General features: G+C 39.7%; 1 protein-coding gene across 3 annotated transcripts; it reads left to right on the top strand.

The window, feature by feature from the left end:
• The first annotated feature begins 444 nt into the window (after nt 1-444).
• LOC132828343 (uncharacterized) lies at nt 445-24,432 on the top strand. Of its 3 annotated transcripts, none has more exons than XM_060845365.1 (6): nt 445-524; nt 6,219-6,539; nt 10,386-10,700; nt 14,339-14,432; nt 18,291-18,381; nt 23,912-24,432. In XM_060845365.1, the coding sequence occupies exons 2-6, from the start codon at nt 6,395-6,397 to the stop codon at nt 23,951-23,953; spliced, it is 687 nt and encodes a 228-aa protein (XP_060701348.1). In that variant the 5' UTR covers nt 445-524; nt 6,219-6,394; the 3' UTR covers nt 23,954-24,432. The 3 variants fall into 3 exon arrangements, with proteins under 3 accessions (XP_060701348.1, XP_060701347.1, XP_060701349.1); XM_060845364.1 differs by having other exon boundaries at nt 14,336-14,432; XM_060845366.1 differs by lacking the exon at nt 18,291-18,381 and having other exon boundaries at nt 14,336-14,432.
• Nucleotides 24,433-24,771: the final 339 nt, after the last annotated feature.

The following is a 24,771-nucleotide window of genomic DNA, read 5'->3' as shown; positions in this document are numbered from 1 at the left end:
GGCCCATAACACAGTAAAGAGACTGAAATGGATCCCTCTATGTTTACTAACAGTCTTAAGCAAGGTGGAAATGTGACCTCTGAAGGCGACACACAGAGGCTTCAAGGAATGAGTGTTTGAAAATCTCTGGTCAGTTTGATTGTGGATGCTTTGATCATTGAATTTATTTCAGGATGAAATAAAAAGATTTTCAGCTATGAGAATCAAGGATATAGAAAAAGGGTGGAGAATTGATTGAAGGTCAATGATCAGCTAAGGTGATGTTGAATGGCAGGGCAAGTTCAAGTGACAGTAAAGCCTACTCCTGCCCCTCCTTCTTCAGTACTTGTTTCATCATCTGCTTCACGATGGTTTCATCACTGGGCTTCCTGTTATTTTCTTCTTCTTTTAAATTATTACCACAGTTCTATCAGGCATTTATTTCAATATCAGAACTAAGAGCTTGGTGACTGAGGACAAGCAGTGATCAGGTCTTTGTGAATAAGATATGTGGAGTCTCGTTCTTCTAATTTGTTCCCTGCCTGGTGAGTGTCGGTCAAAGCTAAATAATTTGTATTTGTTTAAATCTGGTGTATGGCTTATAGGGTAGAAATGTTAAAGTACTTGGAGGCATGAAATGGTTTAAAAGAACCAGCAAACAATAATGAACGATATTTTGGCAAAGTCCGGTAGCCTTTCAACTGCACAATTGGACCACAGAAATATTTATCACTATGTTGTAAACCAGAGTATTGATTGTTAGTAACTAATAAGAATCATACCATTGTTTGATAATCTAGGTAGACATCAAAACAAAAAAAAACCTGTTTAAAGTGTAAAAAAGATTGAATATCCTATTGTCCAATATACAGAGAAGTCTGCAGTGGTAAAAATGGAATGTCTTGAGTTTGCAATTGTTTCTGTTATTTAAAGCACTTTGATAAAATATTGTTATAACAGTCACAGTAACACTGATCAACTGTTTGCATATATTACTCACAATATAAAAAACTGTTTTCTTCTTACTCTTAAACATCAAACACCTCAGTTTAGCTTTTATCCCTGCAATTCTATATTAACCTTAAAATGTTTTGCTACAACAGAATTGTAATGAATCGTACCCATTTCTCTGCTACTAATGGCAAGTATGTTTTCTCACCAGAATGCTAAACTCACCCAATCCTGCATCACGAATCTGATTTCTTTTGCATTCAGCCTGTTGATAACAAACCATGCCTCTAATTTACTATTTACAAAAACCTATTTCACAACTGACCAAATGTACTTCTGCATTTTCAACTGAAACATGCTCCAGTCTATCATTCTTCCTGTTTGCAATACTTTGTCTTTCTGATCTGATTTATCTTCTTTTCTCTTACCTTATCTTCCCTTTAATGTTTTTAATCCTTTCTGCAATGTTTTTGCTGTTCTCTCTGCTTCTCCACCCAATTTTTGGTCTTCTATTTCAGTATAAACTATTTCCCCATTTGCAAGTTCCTCCTCAGCAAGATAACCTAGTCTATTACATGTTCAAAGACCATTTTTGCATCCTCTACAGGTCATTCCTCCTCTGACAACTTCACATTGCCTGGAATCTGAACCCTGTCCCACTGAAACATTTCTACCATAAGATAATTACTTTCCTTGTCTTATTCTTATACTGGCTGCCCTAATGTAATGAGAATAACCCTGGGCTAAGTGTCAGTTGCATTGAGGCTTTCAGACAGATTTTCATCATGAAATGTCTTGCTGCTTTTAACCAAATCAGAAGTAACTCACAAGTCAACAAATATTGCAAACAGACTGCCATCCCTTGTACCTGCAATATCTCAATATGCCTGTTATGGATGTAGACAAATACCATTAGTCTAAAGTTGCCAATCTGGTCTGAGGTTGCCATATTGGCCAGTATAGTCTCTGCCATCTGGAGGAAGATACAGCATGATAGAAAGAAAGTCAACAAGCTTCTCCACTTCTCCAGTATGAGTCCCACTATCTTCTGCCCAATACATCATATTCCCTACCTCTCTGTCTCTCTCTCTCTCTCTGCTACTCACCTCCCACCTAGGCTCATGTTCCACTTTTCTCACTGTTGCCTGCAGCATCTGCCTTCATCGTTATCCTTCATCCAAAACTCAGGCACCACTATCCCTGAACATCCCCTGCTTTGCCTGCTCACTCACTTGGGATAATTTCCTATCTACACCAAAAACAATTCAGCTGTGTCATCATCTTTCATCTCCCTTAATACCGAACTCTCTCTCCTTCCAGAAGGGTAACAGTTCACAGTAGGGCAGAAAGAGTCAAGACAGGAGCTGGGCTGTCAGATATTCAGCTTCTCAGCCCTTAAATGAATGAAATCCTAACTGTGACCTCCCAAGTGGCTGACAGACTGAGTTCAAAACTCTAGTCTGGTATCAGAGACTGGTCTTGACTTCCTGTGCTGTGAAACACCTGAGAGAAGGCTATCCTTCTTGATTTGATTGAGACCACCTGACAATTATGAGCTTCCAAACTTTGTACCTATGCTAAATGGTGAGGCATGACACAAGTAATATAAGCCTGGTACCTCGGACTGAGAGAGTAGTATGCAAAAAGACAAGGCATGGAGAGGCAAGTTGGATGTTATAAGAATCCAGGTAGGTTTGGAATGAGTGCAAACAAACAGGCCAGATATGCAGCCTGGTCTAGTCCATGAACTGGGCGTATGTCCCTCACTACAAAATTACAATCATGGTTGCTTGTGCAGTGTTAAAGTCCAGATATGTACAGTAAATGGTTTGGAGATGTACCATGAGGGTTCTTAAAGACTGGCACCAGTTGTAGTGTCAATGTCTGTTGATGTGTGACTGAAGCCCATGGAATGGGCAGTGACATGTTGGTGCCCAGTATTCAACAAGAGCAAGTGAAGAGCATGATTTAGCTAGTTAGCTGCTCTGATACCATTTTGAAATTCTCGATGGCTAGCTTGTGAGACATACTCACTAAGGGCAGAAGTTAAATATTGATGAGGTGAGTTGTGACATTAATGAGGCATTTACAAGTTATAATCCTCCTTAACTGGTGTATCATCGCTTCTTGTTGAGACAAATACCTCACTATAAATCCACAAAAGATATAGCAAGTTTCTCCCGACGCAGAAACGGGCCTTACTGGAATTCTTACCCCATTCTGATACAAAATTGACCATATCCCAGCTCATTCACAATTCTATAGGAACTTGCTTCAAGTTCCTTCACGTTCCCTTGCTGAACATCAGTGGAAAATGTTGCCCTTGCCTAGTCCGGCTTACACATGACTCCTGACCCACAGTAATGCAGTTGACACTAATATCCTCCATGCAATTAATGCAGGACTTTAAATTCTGATCTGGCCAATGACACCCACAAACCATAAGGAATAAAGAAAAACTTCATGCAACAAGAACATAGAAAGGAACTACACGGTTTTCCCTCTCCAAATCCTGCTGCAGTTAAAGATGTTGTTACAGGATATGAAAAGATTAATAAAGATGTGTGCCAGTCACATTACCCACTATGATGAACCACATGGACCTGTCAGTGAACAGCTTAGGATCTCAAAGATGTTATGACCATATATAGAGATCCTATGCATAGTCTCTATAACAGTGTTTCTCATAACAATGTGACTTGTTGCTAATAGGCAATAATAGTAGAAGATGTCCATTTGAAAGATACTTAGATAAGAACATGAATAGGAAAGATTCAGGGAGTTATGGGCTAAGAGCAATCAGGCGGGACTACTTTAGTTTGGGATTATGTTCAGCATGGACTGGTTGGACCAAAGAGTCTGTTTCTGAGTTGTATGACTATGACCTTTGGGCTACTCCCTCATGAGAAAGAGAACTGATGATGGATTTAACCTGAGGATCACCATGCTTCAGGCAAGGGGAAAGGTCAAGGAGGTCTTCATGGTGTCTGTAGCCAGTGCGGAATTTAAACTCAGAGAGTTGGCATCACTCTACATTTTAAATCAACCATCCAGCCAACTAAGCTAACCAACTACCTCATGGGCAGCAAGCTACTTCTTGTTCAATGCAACAGTCACTTCTAGTTAGACCAGTAAGTGTTTTCTTTCCCTGCCACGTGGTACCAAGTAGTCATTGTAGATTCCTACAAAGAGGAAGCCAGTTGCAAACTTGGTTTCAATCACAGTGCACTTGATAACAGCCAACAATGGAGAGGCTGGAAATTCAGTTCCTCAGTGCTAAATGAATTGGAGAAAATCTCAAATTCAATTGTTGTTGCCATTATGAACACAGACTCACATTCACATAGAACCTTTCAAAACTCCAGATGTACCAAAGTACACAACAGTCATTTATTTATTTGAACTTCTGTAATGATGAGGAAATGGTCATGAATTTGTGCAGAGGAAGATTCCCAGTTAGTGGATGAGAATAACCAGATAATCTGTTTTCTCAGTGATTGTTGGATGAAGAGTAATTGTTAACGAGCATCTTGTGAAGTATTTTCCTGTTCTTGTTAAAATTACACCTTGGTTACTTTTCCACACAGGAACGTTTCTGTCCACATTAGAGGGTAAATATGGGGTTGCAGTCGCTGTCTGAAAAGCCAGTGAGACCCTCACAATACCTCTTTCCCAGAGGCCTGTGCATCTTGATATAATCTCAGCAGATGATAACTAGCCCTCCCCTCCAATCGGGGACCTAGTGATGGAGAGCCTGACACCAAAGGCAGCAGGTCTTCAGGACCTGAATGCCATTGGGAGGTGCTGACGATCGTTGGTATTTCAACAAACCAAGATTCCTGAATAAGCACAGAGCCAGGGACAGCTAAGTCACAGTGAAAGAGGTCTCATGGGGCATAGGTTATTGGGAAAGTGGCATGAAGAAGGAGATTATTGGCAGCAAGGAAGGGTTGGAGGCTTTCAGCAGGTAATCCCAGCGACCAACCCTCTTGAAGCAAGATCTCTTGGTCAGGTACTGAGGGGCTTTGGATAAGAGTCCCCCTGAGAACCCACAAGCAAACATGGCTGAGTTTAGATATTATACTGAACCCTCAGCTGCCACTGAGTTTATAACAATGGCAGCAAGATGAAGCCATGAATTGATCTCAGTTGAGGTCAGAGCGGAAAGCCTTTCAATAACAGTACTCAACAAAGTGGAAATGGGACAGTCTCCACCTCCCCTTTTTCCAACCAATTAATTGACTCTTACTACAAAACGTGGCACAAGTGGGAGGATACCAGATGACACACATGGCCTGGAAGTGAAGCGCCGTCCCTCAGCACTGATCTGAAGGGCTTTTGCCCGAAATGTTGATTTTACTGCTCCTCGGATGCTGCCTGAACTGCTGTGCTCTTCCAGCACCACTAATCCAGAACTGATCTAGAATGACAGCTGAGATCTTCAGCTGTGGGTGGAATTTGATCAACAACGTATTAGCACATACATGAGGGTGCCAATACAAAGCCACAGCTGTCACCACAACCATTGTAACTAAGGGATATACCTTAACCCTTTGGAAGCAGGTGGGGCTGTTAGCAGCTGAGGTTTGAATTGTAAGAAGCTTGAATCTCAACCCACCCAATTCTCATTCTGTTGGAAGAGTCAAGACACGGAATGTGCTTGATGGAGGCTCCAGGGAGGCATTTTGGCTTTTAAATATATTAATTAGTTCAAATTGCTTCATTGAATTCACCTATTGGCTGAGAACTATGACATTTCAAGAAGGTGTGGAACTGAGGGTATTGATTCAGTGGTATTGTATCTTTCATCTTCATTGATGGATCCTGTGTCTTCCCTTGGCCAGCAGCGACCAATCAGGAAGTCCCTTCTCTATCCTTCTGATCTCCTCCAACCTCATATAGCCACCAACATCTCAACCCAAGAAGCAGGTTTCTACTTTCCAACTCCACGATCAACCTGCAAACACAAGACATTATCCATGGAATTAAACCCCACAGAATGTGACTGAATCCCAATTTCCAGGTTCCCTGCTCTTGATTACTGCAGGCGGGTCAAGAAAGTTATCAATCTCTAAATGCTCCCACGAGACAAAACCATAGGATCTGTCACATTCTGAGGCTGTGACAAGTCACTGTACTAATATTTCCTTTCAACATAAACTATAAGAAATCCAACAGTGTTAATAGATGTACTTGAGATATTCCTATCTACAGGGCTAATTCTTATTAAAATGTGTTGGTTTGAAGTATTTCTTCCCTGTTCAACTTATGAAATGTTGTCTACCCAGCTTCAGGTGCATTGTCAGCGAAAAAGAAAGTAAAAGGAATTGTGGGAAAAACGATTACAATAAATTGTTCTTATGACAAACAGTACCAGCAAAACATGAAATACTGGTGTCATGATGGTACTAATCAATGTACATATGTGGTGAAAACAGACAATCCAGAGGGACAGTGAGGAAGAATGTCACTTAAAGATAACAAGGCACAAGGAGTATTTATTGTTACAATGAAAAACCTTCACAGGGAAGATACAGGATGGTACAGCTGTGGGATAGCTCGACCTGGCCTTGATTTAAAGTTTGCCCTAACGCTACAAGTATCTTATGGTAAGTGTCTCACTGATTTTCTTCCTTTCTCTCAACTGAAGTGTTTGATGAATGTTTCACAGTTTTGAATCCTACTGTGATAGATGATGAAACTTGAATTCACAACATTTTAGATTAGATTTACAGTGTGGAAACAGGCCCTTCGGCCCAACAAGTCCACACCGACCCGCCGAAGCGCAACCCACCCATACCCCTACATTTACCCCTTACCTAACACTACGGGCAATTTAGCATGGCCAATTCACCTGACCCGCACATCTTTGGACTGTGGGAGGAAACCGGAGCACCCGGAGGAAACTCACGCAGACACCGGGAGAACGTGCAAACTCCACACAGTCAGTCACCTGAGTCGGGAATTGAACCCGGGTCTCAGGCGCTGTGAGGCAACAGTGTTAACCACTGTGCCACCGTGCCGCCCACATGATCTGAAATTAAAATCTAATCGCTAGTGTCCATGTAATTACTGTTGATTCCCATAAAAATCTTTCTGGTTCACTGATGGCTTTCATGCAAGGAAATCCGTACCCAGTCTGGCTTACACATATCTCCAGACCCACACCAATGTGATTGAGCCTTAACTAACTTTAAAATAGTCTAGACCCTCAGTAATTGCTGGCCGGCTAGCAATGCCGATACTCATGAATGAAGAAAACAAACATAGGACCTGAGGTACAGGAGGAGGCCATTCAGCCCATTGAGCCTGCTCCACCTTTCAATTTGAACATAAAATATAGGACATCATCAGAACAGGCCCTGCAGCCCACCATGCCTGTACAGACTATGATACCATTCTGAACTAATCTTATCTACCTATGTATGGTCCATATTCCTCTATTCCCTGTTTGTACATGAGTCTTCCTAAATGCCTCTTAAACTTGGCTAACCTATTTACTCCTACTACTCACCTGGCAGTGTATTATTGCGGCTGCTGATCACCTCAATATCACCTTGTCACACTAACTTTGTAACTTTGATCAATCAATTTCAATCTTAAACAGACAGAAAACTGAGTCTCCATTACCTCTACAGCTCAAAGTTAAATAACCTCCCCTCTTATCCTGAAATTAGGTCCTGTGGTTTTACATTCAACAGCAGGAGAAACATATTATCTGTATCCAGCCTGTCACACTCTGTTTTAAGTTTCAATAAGGCCACCCCTTAACTTTCAAAATTCCTAGGAATGTAGACCCAGCGTCCCTGCATCATAATTCCACTCTCCCAGGAATTAATCTGATGAGCTCCTGGTGCACTCTCTGTGAAGCAAGTACGTCATTTCTAGAAAGGAAACCAAACTGTGCACAATCCTGTATGCGATATACAATTTGCTTAACTTCAGGCTATTGATAAGTATATTCCACAGGAATGAAATCACCACAGTTTGCTCCCTCTGTACTTGGTTCAATGTTATTACTATTAATAGTTGCAAATAGTCAGAGTATTGAACATGAAAAGTTAAATTTTGAGAAAATTTTAAAAAGATCATTAACATACTTAGTTGGTTAAGAGATATAACTACAGTCAGACATCACGTGTTGAACCGTGTGTGTTATGATCTGCCTGTACTGCATGCAAAACAATATTTTCACTTTACCTCGGTACACATGACAATAATAAATCAAATCAAATCATATCAGATCTTTATTAGATATCACACAATTAAATGCTTGAATTCAGGCTAAGGCTGATGAATTATAAATACAAAAGCAGTGAGTCTCAATTTATTACATATTACACAAATTCTCAGAAAATGATAAAGTTGGAATTAATCCAAGTGTTGGGAACTCAGCATGGTTCATAGGCTGCCTAGTATGCTGGATGGTACACATAATCAAACAATTTATCAGGTCAGCATAAAATAATTCAACTCTACGAGTGAACTAAATTTCTGTTCTGCACTCTCTTAATCTATAACTTAAGATATCGCAGATTGAAGGATAAATGAAATGAAATACATTCATCCCATGGAATCAGTGCATTTCATGAGACTGAATATCAGTGAGAAGAACAAAATGTCGTGACTGTTGCTCCTGCATCTCATCTGCCATTTCTCTGTTTCCCTGTTATAAATTCTCCAGATGATCTTCAAAGGATTCCATGTTTACTTTAGCTACTCTCTTGATATTCATGTATCTGTAGTAGCTCGTGATGTTATATTTTATATTTCTTACTAATTTCATTTCATTATCAATTTTCTCGCTCTTTAATAGATTTATAGTCACTTGCTGTTTCCTAAAATATTTCCATTCACCTGGTCTGTCACTAGTTTCTGCTACTTTGTATGCCTTCATCTTTGATTGGGTAAAAAATGAGGTCTGCAGATGCTGGAGATCAGAGCTGAAAATGTGTTGCTGGTTAAAGCACAGCAGGTCAGGCAGCATCCAAGGAACAGGAAATTCGACGTTTCGGGCATAAGCCCTTCATCAGCTTCCTGATGAAGGGCTTATGCCCGAAACGTTGAATTTCCTATTCCTTGGATGCTGCCTAACCTGCTGTGCTTTAACCAGCAACACATTTTCATCTTTGATTGGGTACTCTCCTTGGCAATCTTTGTTCATCCTTCTCACCAAGTCTGTCTTTTTGACTGGAATAAACATTTACTGAGGGTTATGAAATATCTGCGTAAATGTCTGCCATTGCTCTTCCACTGACTTCCCTTTTGTCTGTTTCCCAAACTGCATTCAACAATGTTTTCTCATACCTCTATAATTGCCCCTAAGTCGAGGACACTGATTTGAGACCCAAAGTGCTCTCCCTCAAATTGAATTTGAAATTCTATCATGTTGCGATTGCTAACCTCCAGGGCAATATTAATTATTAGTTTATTTTAATAACCCTAGGACATTACACATTATTAGATCTGAAAAAGGTGTTGCCTGGTTGATTCTGCAATGAAGAAACAAACCCTGTGTACCTTACAAATTCATCTTCCATGTTAACTCTCTCCACTGCCCAGAAAAGATACAGATTAGAATTACCCATGACAATTATAATGCTCTTCATACACACCTCCATTACTTCTAAATTTATACTTTGCCCCTCAATGATACAACTCTTTGTGCCCGATAAATGACTCCCATCCATTAATTCTCTCTCTTGCTATTCCTCATTTCAACCAAAATGAATTCCTATTGTGCCTACATCACTACTGACCACCACAAAACCTCTTGACTGTGGTACAAAGACAACAATGGAAACTGCTTCAGAACCACTACAAATTCTGTTCTTGTCACTGTACCTGAGGGCTATGTGATGGAAGGACTCATAATTGAGATGGCAGCAGAGCACTGAGCTATTGTGAATGTGTTAGCTCAGTTGGCTGGATAGTGAGTTTGCAATTCAGTAATAATGGCAACAGTGTGGGTTCAATTCCTGTATGAACTGAAGCTACATGAAGGGGCTGCCTTGTCAACTTAGCTTGTTGCCTGAGCTGTGATGACACTCAGATCAAACTCACCGTCAGTCATCTCATTCTGGTGAATTTACCTTTACCCACTGCCCATACTTCTAGACAGAATGGAAAATCCAGCTCATTAATGAGCTGGTTGTTGCTGCAATTAAATACTGTTAAAGTATACCAATTCTATCTTATACTGAGAAAAATTATTAGCACTGAATCTCACATTGACCTGTTTTCAGTATTTTTGTTGTTGTCCTGTTCAGTTCCTCAACTTATACTGGTCTTGAGAGTTCAGGCTTCTGGAAGGATGGCACAATATCGAGATGGAGAAGGTTTGGTGAAATTTCAACATGCCAGGCACTGGCTGAGGTAGACAAGTACTGCGAATCCATGAGCATTACCTTTCTACATATACAACCAATATTTAAATGTTTGTTTCCTTTTCACAGAAGCGGTATCTGTTCCAGTAATTTCATTTTCACCTTCATTAAATTTCCCATGCGCAATGTCAGCCTCCTGTGAATCTGACCAAAGATCGCTCCCTATTCAGTACGCATGGTATGAACAGTATTCATCTAAAAACTCAAAGGTCTCTGACACCAATAAACTGGATCTACGTTGTCAGTCCTTCACACAGCAACATCATCAATATTACTGCACAGCCTCAAATGCTCAGGGAATGAAATCCAGTGAAATGGTTAATGTGTCAGTCATCCACAGCTCAGATGTGATCTGCAGTTATATGGCACAAATCCACAACAGTAGTAAGTAATACTTTAAACAAACAGCATGATAATAATTTTTTTTATCAAAGTTTATCCAACAGATTGTAGTTCAAATTCCTTCAGACATTCATAAGCTATAACGGGTCAAATTTACCCTGTTTATTTTCTCAAGATTTAGAAACAGGGACATTGTTGTATGTTTCATTAGAAATGGAGGAGAATATTCCAAAGAAATGCTTCAACATTGGAGTAACTTCCATAATCCCATGAAGTTAAAAATGATGAAATCTTTAAAAATGACTTGGCCTGTTTCACACAAGTGGAATTCTGAAATGTAACCTCCAGCTGTTGTGATGAATTTAGAGGGCAATGGAGATAGGGTGAGAGATTGAGCCAAGCTGGGTAGCTCTTTCGGGGGCCATTATAAATCTGATGGGCTGAATGGCATCCTTCTGTACTGTCAAATTTGATCATTTTATAATAGGTTTTGATGAAGTAAACTTGAGCTAGTTGTTTCCATTCACCAGTCAGTGAGCAATTGATCGACATGAAGTGAATATCATCACCAAAATGAGATAGAGAAGTGCATAGGATTTTATGATTGCAAGTAATATGTCCAACTAGAATGGAACCTGCTCTTTCGTCATAATCTGCTACATATACAGTTATAAGACTTTTATCTTCAGCAGAGAACTTGCAATTGATGAGGCAACAATTATGTTAGCTCCTATAACAAAGTAATTGATCAGGGGTAAAGTAGAGCTTTTGGAAAGATTTGTTGCTCAGGCTGTGGGTGAGGTTGTAGATTAATTTGGCAAGCTGATGCGTTTTTCTTCAGGCATTCTGTCGCCTGCGGTGAAGCTTTGGAGGTCTGTCCCGCCTGGCGTTTGTATCTCTGTTTTCTGATACTTTGGTTCTGTATCTAGGTGTTTGTATGTGGGGTCCAGTTCAATATGTGTGATGATTGAGTTTTGGTTGGAGTGCCAGGCTTCAAGGAATTCTCTAGCATGTCTCTGTTTTGCCTGTGCTAGGATGGTTACATTGTCCCAGTTGATTTGTGTCCTTCATTGGCTGCGTGGGTGGGAATGAGAGTGTACTGGTCATGTCTGGCAGTGCCGAGCTAATGTTCATGCACTTGTATGGTCAGTTTTCTTCCTGTTTGTCCTATGTCGTGTTTTTTACAGTCCTTGCAGGATATCTTGTTGATAACATTCATCCTGTTGGATGCGGGTATTGGGTCTTTAACTTTTGTGATGAGCTGTTGAAAGATGTTTACTGTTTTGTGGGCCAAACTGAATCCCTGGGGGTCTCAGTAGTCAGATAGTCATTTCTGATATTTCCTTGATGTACGGTATGGTCACTATCATGTCTGATCATGTAGTATATTCTTCTTTGGGTTTGTTGAGTAAATATCAGAGGATAGTCTTCTTGGAGTACCAGTTCCACTTAAATCCCTTGAATAAGTGTTCCTGTTCTGCCTTCTGGATTTCTGGATTGCTGCAGTGTGTCCATATTGACTTATTTGAGAAGCTGACCAAACAGGTGAATGAGGATAAAGCAGTTGATGTGGTGTATATGGATTTCAGCTAGGTAAAAACAATGACTGCAGATGCTGGAAACCAGATTCTGGATCAGTGGTGCTGGAAGAGCACAGCAGTTCAGGCAGCATCCAACAAGCAGCGAAATCGACATTTCGGGCAAAAGCCCTTCATTAGGAATAACCAGTAAGGCGTTTGATAAGGTTCCCATGGTAGGCAATTGCAGAAAATGCAGAGGCATGAGATTGAGGGTGATTGAGCTGTTTGGATCAGAAATTAGCTAGCTGAAAGAAGACAGAGGGTGGTGGCTGATGGGAAATGGTCATCCTGGAGTTCAGTTACTAGTGGTGTACAGCAATGATCTGTTTTGGGGCCACTGCTGTTTGTTATTTTTATAAATGATCTGGATGAGGGTGTGGAAGAATGGGTTAGGAAATGTGCAGAAGACATGAAGGTCAGTGGAGTTGTGAATAGTGTCAAAGGAAGTTACATTTTACAGAGGGACATAGATAAGCTGCAGAGCTGGGCTGAGTGATGGCAAATGGAGTTTAATGTGGAAATGTGTGAGGTGGTTCACTTTGAAAAGAGCAAGAGGCATACAAAGTACTGGGCTGATGGTAAGATTCTTGGTAGTGTAGATGAGCAGAGAAATCTCAATATCCATGTACATATGTCCCTGAAAGTTACCACCCAGCTTGACAGGGTTGTTAAGAAGGCATATGGGGTATTAGCTTTAATGGTAGAGGGATTGAATTTCAGAGCCATGAGGTCATGTTGCAGCTGTACAAAACTCTGGAGCAGCTGCACTTGGAGTATTGCGTACAGTTCTGGTCGCCACATTATAGGAAGGATGTAGAAGCTTTGGGAAAGTTGCAGAGGAGATTTACCAGGATGTTGCCTGGTATGGAGGGAATGTCTTATGAAGAAAGGCTGAGGAATTTGAGATTTTTTTCATTAGAGAGAAGAAGGTTGAGAGATGACTTAATTGAGACATATAAGATGATCAGAGAACTAGATAGGGTGGACAGTGAGAGCCTTTTTCCTTGGCTGGTGATGGCTAGCAATAGGGGGCATAGCTTTGAATTGAGAGGTGATAGGTATAGAATAGATGTCAGAAGTAGTTTCTTTACTCAGAGTAGTAGGGGCATGGAACACCCTGCCTGCAACAATAGTAGACTCATCGACTTTAAGGGTATTTAAATGGTCATTGGATGAACATATGGATGAAAATGGAATAAGGTAGGTTAGATGGGCTTCAGATTGGTTTCACAGGTTGGGGCCTGAACTGCTGTAATGTTCTATATTCTATATCCTTGTTCATTTAAATAGTGTCCTAATGCAATTTCATTTGTGGGTGCTGTGATGTTGCTGTTATCCTTTGTTTGTCATCCTTAAATGCACACAACTGGAAGAATCCCACCACCACATCCTAACCAAAATAAAGCTCATTCAAGAAGAGGAGGACAACAGCAGACTCCCCTTTCTGGACATATTAGTGGAATGCACACCCTACTGGTGATCTCCAAATGAACACCCATACAGACCAGATTATAATTTCAAGGCAATCTTTCTTCCCCAACCAACAGCATGCAAAAACTGATTATCTGATGATTTATATCATTGTTTTTTGTGATATTATATGTGCACCAGTTGGTTTCCATCTTTCTTTACAACACAACCATGACTCTACTTCAGAAAATTATTGGTGATGTTTTATCTTCACCATGAGAAGATTCTCTGAAAGGTGTAACTCAAATAGAAGATATTGACCTTTCCAGATCTCCCATAGGGGATGACTGTTTTCATGTTGTTTGAGTCAAAAGTTAGTTCATGCTGTCTTTTGTCTAATCCATATCTGTTTTGACCTGAGTTGGTCAGGTGACTCCTCTGACCATAGTTAAATCAATATTTTGCCCCATAAATAGAAAGAATCAGCTAATGAATATTCCGATATGAACTGCCAAAGAAAATCAAAGATCAATATCAACATTATATATCATATGACAAGGGAAATTACATAAAGATTAAATCATTATGCACCCCAAAAAAGCCCCTAGGATCCATTTGGGAATAGACCTCTCTTGAATGACTGCGACTCAGAATCAGAAGAAATTTAATATTTTCCCCATTTCTCAGCAGGATTTGAATTTAGTTGTGAAGTTTTTCCAATAACATCAACCATATCAACAATAACTTCAACCACATTTTCAAGACCTGCGTCTGTCAGCAAAAGGTATAATATTTTCATTTGAGTGTTACCATTAGCATTGCTGTCAAATGAGAATAAATAAATATTTTGTCATAAGGGTTTACAATAGCTTGCTTCCTATCCCAGATAATAATTTATCAGAATGATTATGATGGCTGGATTTACACCATGTTATTTTATGAGCTTATTATCAGACATTGTAACCTTTGTGGGGGTGGTGGTGTAAGAATAAGAAGCAAAAACACTTGAATGAGCATTTGAAGTGTCATAACATTCAAGATTGTGGGCCTAGTGTGGGAAAATGGAATTACAAAGAACAAACAACAATGCAGCACAGGAACAGGTCCTTTCACCCTCCAAGCCTGTATTGACACATTTTGCCCTTCCAAACTAAAACTGCTTTCACATCCAGGATCTGTATCCCTACATTCTGTTCCCATTCATGTATTTGTCCAGGTGCTTTTTGAATGCTGCTATTGTGTTTGCTTCCACCACCTCCTCTGGCAGCACGTTCTAGGGATTCACCACCCTTTGTCTGAAAAACTTGCCTCGTCCATCTCTTTTAAACCCCTGTCCTCAAATCTTGAACCTGTGTCCCCTTGTAATTGACCCGTCGTAATTGACCCCTCCACCCTGGGTAAAAAGCCTTATACCTTCCACTCAATCCATGTCATTCACAATCTTAGATACTTCTTATCAGGTCGCCCTTAACCTCCTGCACTCCAGTGAAAACAAACCCAGTCTATCCAACCTTTCTTCATGACTAAAATCTCCCATACTCGGCAACATCCTGATAAAACATTTCTGTACCCCCTCCAAAGCATTGACGTCCTTCTGGTAGTGTGGTGACCAGAACAGTACACAATATTCCAAGTGCGGTTGAACTAAGGTTCTATAAAGCTCCAGCATCACTTGTTTATCCTTAAACTCAATGCCCCTTCCAATGATGGCAAGCATGCCATCGACCTTTTTTTACCACCTTATCTACCTGCACTGCCACTTTCAGTGATCTGTGGAACTTCATGCCCATATGCCTCTACATATCAATACCCTTAAGGATTATGGCATTCGCTGTATATCTTCCATCTGTACATGACTTTCCAAAATGCATCACTTTACATTTGTCTAGATGAAACTCCATCTACATTTTATCTGCTCATGCCTCCAACTGATCTTTATCCCACTGTATCCTCTGACAATCCTCCTCACTATATCCACAACTCCACCAATCTTTGTATCACCTGCAAACCTACGAGGACCAGCTACATTTTCCTCCAAATTACTTATGTAGACATCAAACAGCAGAGGCACCAGCACTGGTCTCTGTGGAACGCCACTAGTCACAACCCTCCATTCCAAAATGTATCCTTCCACCACTACCCTCTGTTTCCTATGACTAAGCCAGTTTTGCATCCATCTTGCCAGCTTACCACCAATACTATGTGACTTCACGTTTTATGCCAATGTGCCTTGAGGGATCTTGTCAAAGGCTTTACTGCAATCCATGTAGACAACATCAACTGCTTTTCCCTCATCAATCAACTTCATTACATCACATCCTCAAAAATTCAGTCAAGTTAGTGAGGGACTAAACCATGCTGTATATCACTAATAAGTGCATTTGCTTCTAAATGCATATACTGTAGATCTTGTCCCTGAGAACCTTTTCCAACAATTTCCCCACCATCAATGTGAGACTCTCAGGCCTGTAATTTCCTGGATTATCCCTGCTACCCTTTTTTAAACCATGGGACAACTTTGGCTGTTCTCCAGTCCTTTGGAAATCCACACGTGTCTAAAGAGGATATAGAAATGCCTGTCAATGCTCCAGCAGTTTGTTCTCTTGCCTCCTTCAATATTCTGTGATAGCTCCCATCAGGACCCAGGTACATATTTACCTTAATACTTCTTAAGAAACACAATAACTCTTCCTTTTTAATAGCAAATTGGCTTAGAGACTTGATATTACCTTCCCTGAGATCATCCTCCACCAATTCTTACTCTTTGGTGAATACAAATTATTCATTTAGGACCTCACCTACCTCTTCTGGCTCCCTACACAGATTCCCTCTTTTGCCCTGAGTGAGCCAACCCTTTCCCTGTCTACCTTCTTGCTTTTTATATAGGTATAAAAATCATTGGAATTTTCATTAATTCTGTTTGCTAACGACTTTTCATGACTCCTTTTAGCCATTCTCATTTCTTGTTTAAGTTTTTTTCCTACTTTCCTTATATACTTCAAGGGCTTCATCAGTTCCCATCCTCCTAGACCTTATGTATGCTTCCCTTTTCTTTTTGACTAAAGTCATTCCACGGTTCACGTAACTTGCCACAGCTATTCTTCACTCCTGTCGCTCCTGAACTTCTTTCAACTGCCATTTGAAGTAGTTCCACACCTGATGTGGATTTACCCTTAAACAGCCACGTCCAATTAACATTCTTCAGTTCCTGCTTAATATTGTTGTAGTTCATCTTCCCCAAATTTAACACCTTTGCCTGAGGACTGCTGTAAACCCTACACATGAGTATCTAAAAACTCATAGTATTATGATCGCCACTCCTGAAATGCTCCCCCCGAAACTTAGCGTACATTAGATTTGTGCAGATGGTAGTGTATTTTTATTAATACAAACTCAATGGGCCAAAGACTTTCTTCTGTACTGTACGATTCTAAGATAAACATCTCCAGTTTGCTGATCCTCGCATGCTGCTGGTTTCAGTTTTCACTTACTTCACCTTTAACCCTACTTCATAGAACAATCATTGTCACAGTCCGGTATTGCTTATTTTCCTTAACCTTCCCTATTTTGGAAATGGCTCTGTAAGAAAAGTTGCATTCTTTCTCATTTCATCCATATTATTTCCCTTTACAGATTGTTCCCAAACTGAGAATTAGTACTCTCTGCTTCTAGCTTGTTCCTAAAGTAGATGTGTAAAAGCAGTGTACAGTGATGATAATTTGAATATTCTTATGCCTTGAGAGAAATCTCACAATTGCCACTTGACCCCGTGCAGTGTTTCCCTTAGGTGATCAGGTTATAATGCTCTTACATGTAAAATTATGCCTAATTTTACACTTCTTATTTGTGGACACTGTGTGATGATGCTGCTCCCTTAACAAGGTTATGTTGTCCTTGGTTTTTTTCAATAGGAGATTCTGACATGTCTGAGTTTAGAGCACTTCGATTATAACTAATGGTTACTGCCGAAGGCAACAATCAGGGAAAAGGGCTTTTAGGTTTTTTTGTTTTAAAACACTTGTACAATGAAAGGGAAGTGGCCAGTTCTACTAGTTCAGGGGTTTTCTAGTTTGATTTAGTTTTTGCTGGGAATCCAGAGAAGTTGCTGGAATAACAAAAGAGACTCCGTGCTGATCCTCTCTCTCTCTCCCTCTGACATCAAGAACTTGTGCTTGAATTTACCTTTTTGCTATGGCGGGTGTTCATGGGATGCTGCAGGCAATCAGAACAGCTCTGTATTAAGTTGTAGGTGTTATTGCGTCAGTTGGGTTTTCAAATTAAGTTATTCTAAACTCTGTTTTCTTTTGTTTGTGTTTCTACCATAGAATATTCACTTTACATCTGCCTGAACAACTAAAAAAGTTTGAGTATGGGCTACCTTCTTAAATTTTTTTGGGGGGGGATGTTCCCACCTTTTCCACAACAAGCTGTAAATGAACTTTGATTATGCATGAAAGACAATTATGATCATCAAATTAGGACAAAATAAAGCAGAGTTTAATGCTTCAGATAAGGTCTCTTCACTCTAATGCTTTAATTGTTAATATATGCTAAAGTTAGACTACAAGCAGTTAATAATTGTTTCAAACAGAAAGCAATCCCATTTCCTTCAAACAATTTTTATTTATTCTCTTTTGCTCAGCTACATCATCTACAGTGTTATACGTTGGGTGCTCTTTGCTGTCCTAGTGATTTGTGCTGTTTCAGTGACATTGTTTACAAGAAAATCTAAGGTAGGGATCATGTACTTTGATACACTCCTCCACTTCTTTTGACGATATTGGTCACAGATAATGTAAATCAGATCACGAAAAAAAAATGTTGCAGCCAACACGTGTTACTGATATCAAGCAGGAAAATCAAGTTGACTCCTCATTCTGGATGGAGTTGTAATTTTTTAAACTTTGTTGCTTCATCCACCCAGAAGAAATCAGTATAATATCAGTCGAGGGTAAACTTCTGATATATGATTGTTTCACTCTAAGATTGATGGCTGTTGTGATAATTAACGACTTTCTTGTCTTCAAGACATCCTAAACAAACTCAAAAAGCTGCCTTTGAAATGTTATCATCAGTATTTTCAACAAGGTGAGGATTGATACACGCAGAAAGAAACACAGCAATGAAGAGATAAAGGTGTGGCAAAGGAGCTGGTGTAGGGAAGAAGGATTCACATCTTTGAGTCATTGGAATCTCTTTTGTGATGAAGTGATCTATTTAAAAAGGATGAATTGCACCTGAATTGGAAGGGGATTAATAAATTGGCAGGGAGATTTGCTTGAGCTGATTGGGAGGTTTTAAACTCATAAGGTGGTGGGGTGGGACTCAGGGAGATAGTGAGGAAAGAGATCAGTTTGAGACGGTTGCAAAAAGACGCAAGTCAAACAGTCAGGGCAGGTAGGAACAAAGCAGAGAATGAGATTATTAAACTGCAGTTATTTTAATGCAAGAGGCCAAGCAGGGAAGGCAGATGAACTTAAGGCATGATTTGGAACATGAGACTAGGATATCATAAAAATAACAGAGACATGACTCAGGAATGGACAGGACTGGAAGCTTAACATTCCAGGATACAAATGCTATAGGAAGTATACAAAGGTGGGCAAGACAGGAGGGGGAGTGACATTTTTGGTAAGGGAAAACATTACGACTGTTCTCAGGGACGATATTCTTAGGAATTTCTAGCAAGTTATTTGGGTGGAACTGAGAAATAAGAAAGGGTTGATTACCTTATGTGGGCTGTGCTCTAGACCCCCAATAGTCAGTGAAAAAATTAAGAAACAAATTTGTAAGGAGATCTCAATTATCTGTAAGAATAATATGGGGATAATGGTCAGGTGGAAATTGGTTTAGCTCAGTTGGCTGGATTGCTGGTTTACAAAGCAGTATGATACCAACAACATGGGTTCAGTTCCCATCAACATTTTGAGGACTCTCCTTCTCAACCTCATCCCTTGCCTGAAGCCTGCTGGCCCTCAGGTTAACTCACCACCAGTCAATTCTCTGTACTGACAGAGTAGCCTCTATGGTCTAGTAAGACAATGGTGACAAACAATAGTCAGGAAATTTGACTTGGAGGTGTAGTTGACAGCGAAGGTTACCTCAGAGTACAATGGGATCTTGTTCAGATGAGCAAATGAGCTGGGAATTGGCAGATGGAGTTTAATTTAGATAAGTATGAGGTACTATGTTTGGAAAGGCAAATCAGGGCAGGATTTATACACATAATGTAAGATCCTGGGGAGTGTTGCTGAACAACGGGACCTTGGAGTGCAGGTTGATAGTTCCCTGAAAGTGGAGTCACAGGCAGATAGGATAGTGAAGAAGGCTTTTAATTTGCTTTCCTTTATTGGTCAGACTACTGACTATAGGAGTTGAAAGGTCATATTGCAGCTGTACGGGACATTAGTTTGGCCACGTTTGGAATATTCTGTGCAGTCTTGGTCTCCTTCCTATCAGAAGGGTGTTGTGAAACTTGAAAGGGTTCAGAAAAGATTTACAGAAATATTGCCAGGGTTGGAGGATTTGAGCTATAACGAGAGGCTGAATAGGCTGGGGCTGTTTTCCCTGGAGCTTTAGAGGTTGAGGGGTGACCTTCTCAAGTTTTATAAAATCAAAAGGGGCTTGGATTGGGTAAATAGACAGGATCTTTTCCCTGGTTTGGGCAAGTCCAGAACTCAATAGCATAAATTTAGGGTAAAAGAGACCTAAGGGACAACTGAGCTGCTAGGGGAAGTGGTGAAAGCTAGTACAATTATAACAGTCAATACACATCCATACTGGTACATGAATAGGATTTGTTTGGAGGGATACAGGTGAAGTATGGGTAAATGGGACTAGATTAATTTTGGATATCTGGTCAGCATGGATGAGTTGAACTGAAGAGTCTGTTTCTGTGCTGTCCTCTCTATGACCCTATGACTCTAACTGAATAAATAATTGGGTTAGAGCAGGATTGTGAATAACTTCCCCTGCCCTTCTTCAAAATAATGCCACGACAGTTTTAGGCACCTGAACAAACAGATGGGAATCACAGTCGCCAATCAATTTCACAGTCAAAATCTATCCCTTTTTGAGACTGAGATGTTGTAGATTATGAAGCCAAAAACCCTCAGTCCCAGTCAAAGAACTCCACATGACATAGAAAAGCCAATATCACTGTAGAGAGGACTGTGCTCTGAATCTAGAGCATTCCTTGGGATGGGAACAGAACATCACAAAACAGAGAAAGGGCAGATTTATCCAGATGGCACTCAATGGGGAAGTAGAAGTTCATCTTTTTTGGATCTGATAAAGACAAGTCAGAATAATTTCTTAAACAAAAAGAAATTGCTGAAGAAACTCAGCAAGTCTAGCAGAATCTATGAAGAGAAAGCAGAGTCAATGCTTTGGGTCCTTCTTCAATTCTGTAGAAGGTTTACTAAACTCAGAATGTTAACTCTGTTTCTCTCTCTACAGATGCTGACACATCTGCCAAGTTTCTTCAGAATTTTTGTTTCTGTTTCCGATTTCCAGCATCCACAGTTTCTCTGGTTTGAGATCAAAATAATTTCTTAATGTTGAGAGACTGGAATATGTGGACAGGTAGCATGATAAGTATGCCATACGACATACCTCACAAAAAGGAGTGTATGAATGCAGGAAATAATTTGAGAATAATCTAATATTGACCTTTAGAGGAATTGAAAATTAAAAATGAGGAAGTGATGTTTGAGTTGCATAAAATCTTAATCGGATTCCCTTGAGAATTCTGCATTTAGATTTCTCACTGAAACCCAGGAGAGAACTACTGGCATTGGAAAGGGTGCAGTGTAAATTAATGAGCCAATGATTAAGGAGATCAATTGGGAGGATAGATTGAATCAATTTGGCTCATGTTCCCTTGAATTTTTAAAGATTACAACAGGCTTGATTAAGCTATTTCTAACTTGTTAGGGAATTGTTTGGATACATATAGATAATGGAGAAACTGTTTGGAATTCTAGTGCAGGGGGACATAATCTGAAAGTTTGAATAGGTAATGCGGTACCTGCAGAGGGTGTTTTTTTTCTGCACATGCAGTTGCAACATCAATGAATTTACAGAGAAAGTGTAGATTTTATCAAACTCAACAAAAGGCTAACAAGCAGAAACGGTGATGGTCTCATGTTTTAGGTTTTAATGGAAGCATGCGAATCTCAGTCTGTATACCCTAGTCATCAATTCTCCACTGCTTCTGTCTTCCTTTCACATGGAGTCATCTTTTTACTCAAACACAGCACACAGTTTCACTCACAGCTGAGGTGGATGGTAGTATGTTTGCTTCCTCACATGAATGATGTTTCAAAAACAAATGATAGCGATTGCCATTTCAACAGCAAAAGTGCCAGCACACACTTTGGGAACTCCTGTTAAAACATCTCTGCTATAATTCTAAAAGGTGAAGTTGGGTACGGCAGATGCTGGAAATTAGAATCAAGATTAGAGTGGTGCTGGAAAAACACAGCAGATCAGACAGCATCTGAGGAGCAGGAAAATCAACTATTGATCAAAAACCTATCATCAGGGATGACAAATTCTAAAAGATCTAGTTATTAAAGACTGACAGTCTGAAAGAAGACATTTGTACTAGAATGCAGAATTATACATCAGCTCAACAATTATTTTATCCGTTTTGAAGCACAGATGGTTTGTAAACAATAAAATTTCTGCAACCGATCAGGGCAGAAAATGACCTAAATTCCGAGGCCACTCTACAAATTGAATTGAAGTAAAAGATCTCATGAGATTATTTCAGAGAGCAGTGGAGTTAGTTTCAGAATCCTCATCAATATATCTTCCTTCTTCAGCATCATAAAAACTGATTGTGTTCTTTGTCACAAGTGGGAGTTTGCTGCGAGTAAACTGGCTGCTGTAAACCCAACATTAAAGCAATGGCTATACTTCAAAAGTATTCAGTTAAGATATTCAGTTAAAAATCACACAACACCAGATTATAGTCCAACAGGTTTAATTGGAAGCACATTAGCTTTCGGAGCGTCGCTCCTTCATCAGGTGATTGTCCTGATGAAGGAGCATCGCTCCGAAAACTAGTGTGCTTCCAATTAAACCTGTTGGCCTATACCCTGGTGTTGTGTGATTTTTAACTTTGTGCACTCCAGTCCAGCACCGGCATCTCTAAATCAAGTTGTTGTGAAAAGTATTAGGGATTGGCAATTTTTCTGTATTTTTAACTTTCAATGGAGTATTTGAATGAGCAGAAATAAAATTGAAACATGAGGAGACATTTTAAATATCATAAAGGCACTATCCAGATAACAGATATTGGTTGCTGTATAAAATACATATTTAAAATAATTCATGAATGGAGGAATGCACATGTGAAATTGGAAAGCATTTGCCATACAAGGTGTCATGGAAACGTGGAACTGTCCCATCCAAAACATAGAACATATCACAGCGCAGCACAGGCCCTTCGGCCCACAATGTTGCACCAACCTGTCATACCAATCTGAAGCCCATCTAACCTACACTATTCCATAAATGTCCATATGCTTGTCCAAAAGTATATGAACACATAGTCAATAGAAAATTACAGAAATGAAATCATTCGATATATATTTGGTCAGAGACTTACAGGATGTGAAATGATATTAAATGGAGCTACAAATCAGCTGTTATGTAATGAAATGGCAAGAATAATCTCAAGAAGTTGAATGGGCTATTTGTTGTGACATTCATATATAACCCTCTGTCAGAGAACACTTTCAAATACCAGTCTATTGTTATAAAACAATTGAGAGAAGAAATCAGAAGAAAAGAAATTTGAAAGTTGAAAAAATTTGGCACATTACTGTTGGGTGACAGAGAGATTTGCTTTCAGACAAGAATAAGGGACTAATTTTTATCTCCTCAAACACCAAGTTGTTCAGTCACAGACCCTATGCAATTGTTGCTGTGAATTATACAGACTGGCCCCAATAAAATAGACTTACTACAGCGGAGAATCATTGCTGTCGATACTCCACCAGCACAGCTACAGGGAAATGGTGTCAACCTGTGAGAAAATGATATTCTTTTAATGCAAGGTAACACCGATTACATTTTTTCTCACACATACTGTAACTGCTGATGAGGGAGGGACGAGTGTGTGCTCGACACACGTCCAGTCCATCACAAACTTTGCCTGATTTGTTGCCAGTTCTAGAATTCCTTTCAGAACTAACATTTGAAATGATACCTTGTGCTCAATGAAAGTGGAGCCTTAAATGTTTTCTTTTCCAGGCACTCAATGAAGCAGATGGCCATAACGACACCAAAGTGTGAAGATCCCCAGGCTACGTATATGTGAATGGGATTTTTGGTCTGAATCATATCATGCCCCTTGACTGATTTCAGAGAACAAAATGGACTTTGTCATCAAATCAACTTGACCACCAAACTGGGGAAGGAAGAAACAAAAACAAAAGCCTTTTCTTTGAAGTTGTTGTGTCTCTAACTGCACCTTAGTGTTAACCTACTGTTCTTGCGCTTCCTGGTTGCACAACTGGGATGGTTTGAAACTGACACAGAAATTGCTTGTGAAACTCAGCAAGTCTGGCTGAAGGAAGAAAGCACAGTGAACATTTTGATCCAGTGACTCTTCGGCAGAAGTCTTCTGGACATGAAACATTAAATCTACTCTCCTCCCACAGACACCACCAGACATGCTGAGTTTCCAGCAATTTCTGTTTCTATTTCAGATTACCAGCCTTTCAAGTCTTTTTGTTTTACTTTTGAATTGCTTGATATTTTTATCATGAATTATGCCAATTGCTAAGTTTGTAAATATCATGAACACATAAAGATTGTTCCATGAGAAATACTCATTTACTGGAAGCTAATGATTGAAATAAAATGTTCACTTTTACTGAGTTGGAATGATATACTATCATAACAGGATTGTCAGTTGGTCTTGTAGTGTAATGCAGATACAGGAAGTTCCATATTGTCACAACTCACTGGAATAGTGCACAGGAAATCAGTCACCACTATTCCTGAACACATCACAAATGTGAAAATTTAATTAAACACTCAAATTGCACAATTTTACCTCACTATCTAATTTGGGTTAAAAGAATACACACATCACATTTATTTCATTA

This window comes from Hemiscyllium ocellatum, chromosome 26 (assembly GCF_020745735.1).
Source record: "Hemiscyllium ocellatum isolate sHemOce1 chromosome 26, sHemOce1.pat.X.cur, whole genome shotgun sequence".
NCBI lineage: Eukaryota > Metazoa > Chordata > Chondrichthyes > Orectolobiformes > Hemiscylliidae > Hemiscyllium > Hemiscyllium ocellatum.
The sequence above is the reverse complement of the archived record's forward strand: the minus strand, read 5'-3'. Positions and strand labels throughout refer to the sequence as shown.

What these genes read in the sequence shown, in the direction of transcription:
- LOC132828343 (XM_060845364.1), top strand. Translation starts at nt 6,395, where the DNA reads ATGTCACTTAAAGATAACAAGGCACAAGGAGTATTTATTGTTACAATG. An exon ending in AACGCTACAAGTATCTTATG is followed by an intron (nt 6,540 to 10,385) that starts GTAAGTGTCTCA and finishes TCCTTTTCACAG; the next exon opens with AAGCGGTATCTGTTCCAGTA. An exon ending in TGTTTACAAGAAAATCTAAG is followed by an intron (nt 18,382 to 23,911) that starts GTAGGGATCATG and finishes TTTCTTTTCCAG; the next exon opens with GCACTCAATGAAGCAGATGG.